General features: G+C 61.2%; 1 protein-coding gene across 1 annotated transcript in view; it reads left to right on the plus strand.

The window, feature by feature from the left end:
- Positions 1–155: 155 nt before the first annotated feature.
- Positions 156–2,392, plus strand: part of SYTL1 (synaptotagmin like 1) — a 6,114-nt gene continuing 3,877 nt past the window's right edge. Inside the window, exons 1-5 of the mRNA XM_032449050.1 lie at positions 156–336; positions 418–587; positions 693–778; positions 1,339–1,517; positions 2,052–2,139. Of these exons, the coding sequence (XP_032304941.1) occupies positions 158–336; positions 418–587; positions 693–778; positions 1,339–1,517; positions 2,052–2,139 (702 nt within the window). The 5' untranslated portion in view covers positions 156–157. The remainder of the gene's footprint in view (positions 337–417; positions 588–692; positions 779–1,338; positions 1,518–2,051; positions 2,140–2,392) is intronic.

Genomic DNA, 2,392 nt, shown 5'->3' on the forward strand with positions numbered 1-2,392 from the left:
AGGGATGGATGGATGGATGGATGGATGGATGGATGGATGGATGGATGGATGGATGGATGGATGGGTGGAGGGATGGGATGGAGGGATGGATGGATGGATGGATGGATGGATGGATGGAGGGATGGATGGATGGATGGATGGAGGGATGGATGGATGGATGGATGGAGGGATGGATGGATGGAGGGCTGGATGGTGTCACAGTATCAGCCCATTGAGGTCCCCGCTGTCCCCAGCAGTGGCAGAGCTGCAGTGTGGTCTCAACCGGGTTGAGCTGGACGCCATCAGAGAGTGGCTGCTGGAGGACAAGGAGGATGAGGAGGGTCCCCGTGAGGAGAGGTGAGGTGGGGGTGGGGGGGGGCTGCGCTCTGATGCTGCTCCAGGGCTGCCCTGGGATCTGCTGACCCCTTCTCCTCGCAGCCCCAATGAGGATGGAGACCCAGCTGCCCCGGAGCTGCAGGTGCTGGGCCAGTGTCACCCACTGTGCCCCCCACAGCCCGACCCCACAGCCCCAGAGGGGACAACGGTGTCACCATCTCTACAACAAGGTGACGTCCCAGCAGGGGAGCAGGACGGCCCCATAGAGCCAGGTGATGTGGGGCTGCAGGGAAAAGCAACGGGGTTCAAGGAAAAAGGGGACTCCATCCTTCCTATAGCCATTACTTGGGACCCCCACCCACATTGTGCCCCCGCAGGTGACAGAGTGGATGGGAACCCCTGCAGTGTAGGGGAAGATGAGGAGGAGCCCAACCCTACACACAGCGGTTCTGGTGATGTACAGGTGGGGTGGGGGCTGTGGGGGGGCGTGTGGGGCTGTGTGGGGTGGTGGGGTCTGTATGGGACTGAGGGGGGCTGGTGGGGTTATGGGGTCTGTATGGGGCTGTATGGGGCTGTATGGGGCTGTATGGGGCTGTATGGGGCTGTATGGGGCTGTATGGGGCTGTATGGGGTTGTATGGGGCTGTGTGGGGCTGTGTGGGGCTGTGTGGGGTTTGGGGTTCTATATGGGTTTGTATAGGGCTGAGTGGGGCTGGTGGGGTTATGGGGCTGTATGGGGTTGTATGGGGCTGTATGGGGTCAATATGGGGCTGTATGGGGCTGTATGGGGTTATGGGGTCTGTATGGGGTTGTATGGGGTCTGTATGGGGTTATGGGGTCTGTATGGGGTCTGTATGGGGTCTGTATGGGGTTATGGGGTCTGTATGGGGTCTGTATGGGGTTATGGGGTCTATATGGGGTCTATATGGGGCTGTGTACCCAAGCCGCTCACAGTGAGCACTGTGCCGTGGGACCCCACACTGCATGCAGCCCTATGGACACATTCCCCCCTTTCCCCCCTTAGGCCGCAGACCCCTCCCCATACAGACGTACCCCCCCTCAGGACACCCCCTCCCCGCCGTGCACCGCGCTGAGCAGCAGCTCCTCCATCTCCAGCCTCAGCTCCTCCACGGTTCGGTTCGGCTTTAACTGCGGGTCCTCGGGGCCGCTCAGTGCTTTATACCTGAGAGGGGTCTATGGGGAGTTATAGGGGTCTGTAAGAACGGGGGGGAGATATGTGGTTCTCTAGGTGTCTATTAGGGTCCCAGGGGGCTCAAGAGGCAGCTGGGGGGGCTGCAGCTCAGCCTGGGTACAGGTGAGGGGGGATGGGGATGGAGATGCTATGGGTGCTTATGGCCAGTGCATATGGGCGCCTGTGACGCAGTCTGTGGGGCGACTATGGGCATCTTATGGGGCGCTATGGGGCAGCGCGCTAGGGGCTGCCAATGTGGACTCACCCGTGGCTGCAGGTCGAACCACTCGTGCCGGGTATTATCCCAGTCCCACTGTCCCAGCGGAACCTCCCACCTCCCCCAGCCAAACAAAAAAACAGACCATATGAACAGTTTCCGCCCATTCGACCTCGTGGATCGCCACCACGGACAACGCTCAAGGCGTCCGCTACCCACACAAGCCTCGCCCCTGCGCACACCTTGTACTGCGGGGTGGGCTCTATGAGGGGGGGGGTCGCCACCGGGCCCTGCGGGACCCCCCGCTCCAAAAACGAAAACCCTTCAGGGTCTCGTTAAAAAAACACCGGGTCCAAACTGCGCTTCCGAACGAGGTTTTGCGTTTGCTGCCCGGAATGGATCTGTCGGGCAAGCAGGTAGGGTCTTGAATGTACCTGCAGCCAACGGGGGCGATGCCGGGTTCTGTAGGGGGGGTGGGCTCACACAGCGGGTGAGCTTCACAACAGGGTGGCTCACCAGGGTCTCGTCCCCCCCCCCTTTCCTCACTCACGGGTCCGGCCGCTGCTCGCTCGTTCGGCCAGTTTCCGGCATCCAGCACGATGTGAACCCGCGCTCCGCACGCAGCGCGTTCGTAACGCAGCATAATGCACGCAGACCCCGAACCCGCAA

The sequence above is a fragment of the Coturnix japonica genome, chromosome 23, assembly GCF_001577835.2.
Source record: "Coturnix japonica isolate 7356 chromosome 23, Coturnix japonica 2.1, whole genome shotgun sequence".
Lineage (NCBI taxonomy): Eukaryota > Metazoa > Chordata > Aves > Galliformes > Phasianidae > Coturnix > Coturnix japonica.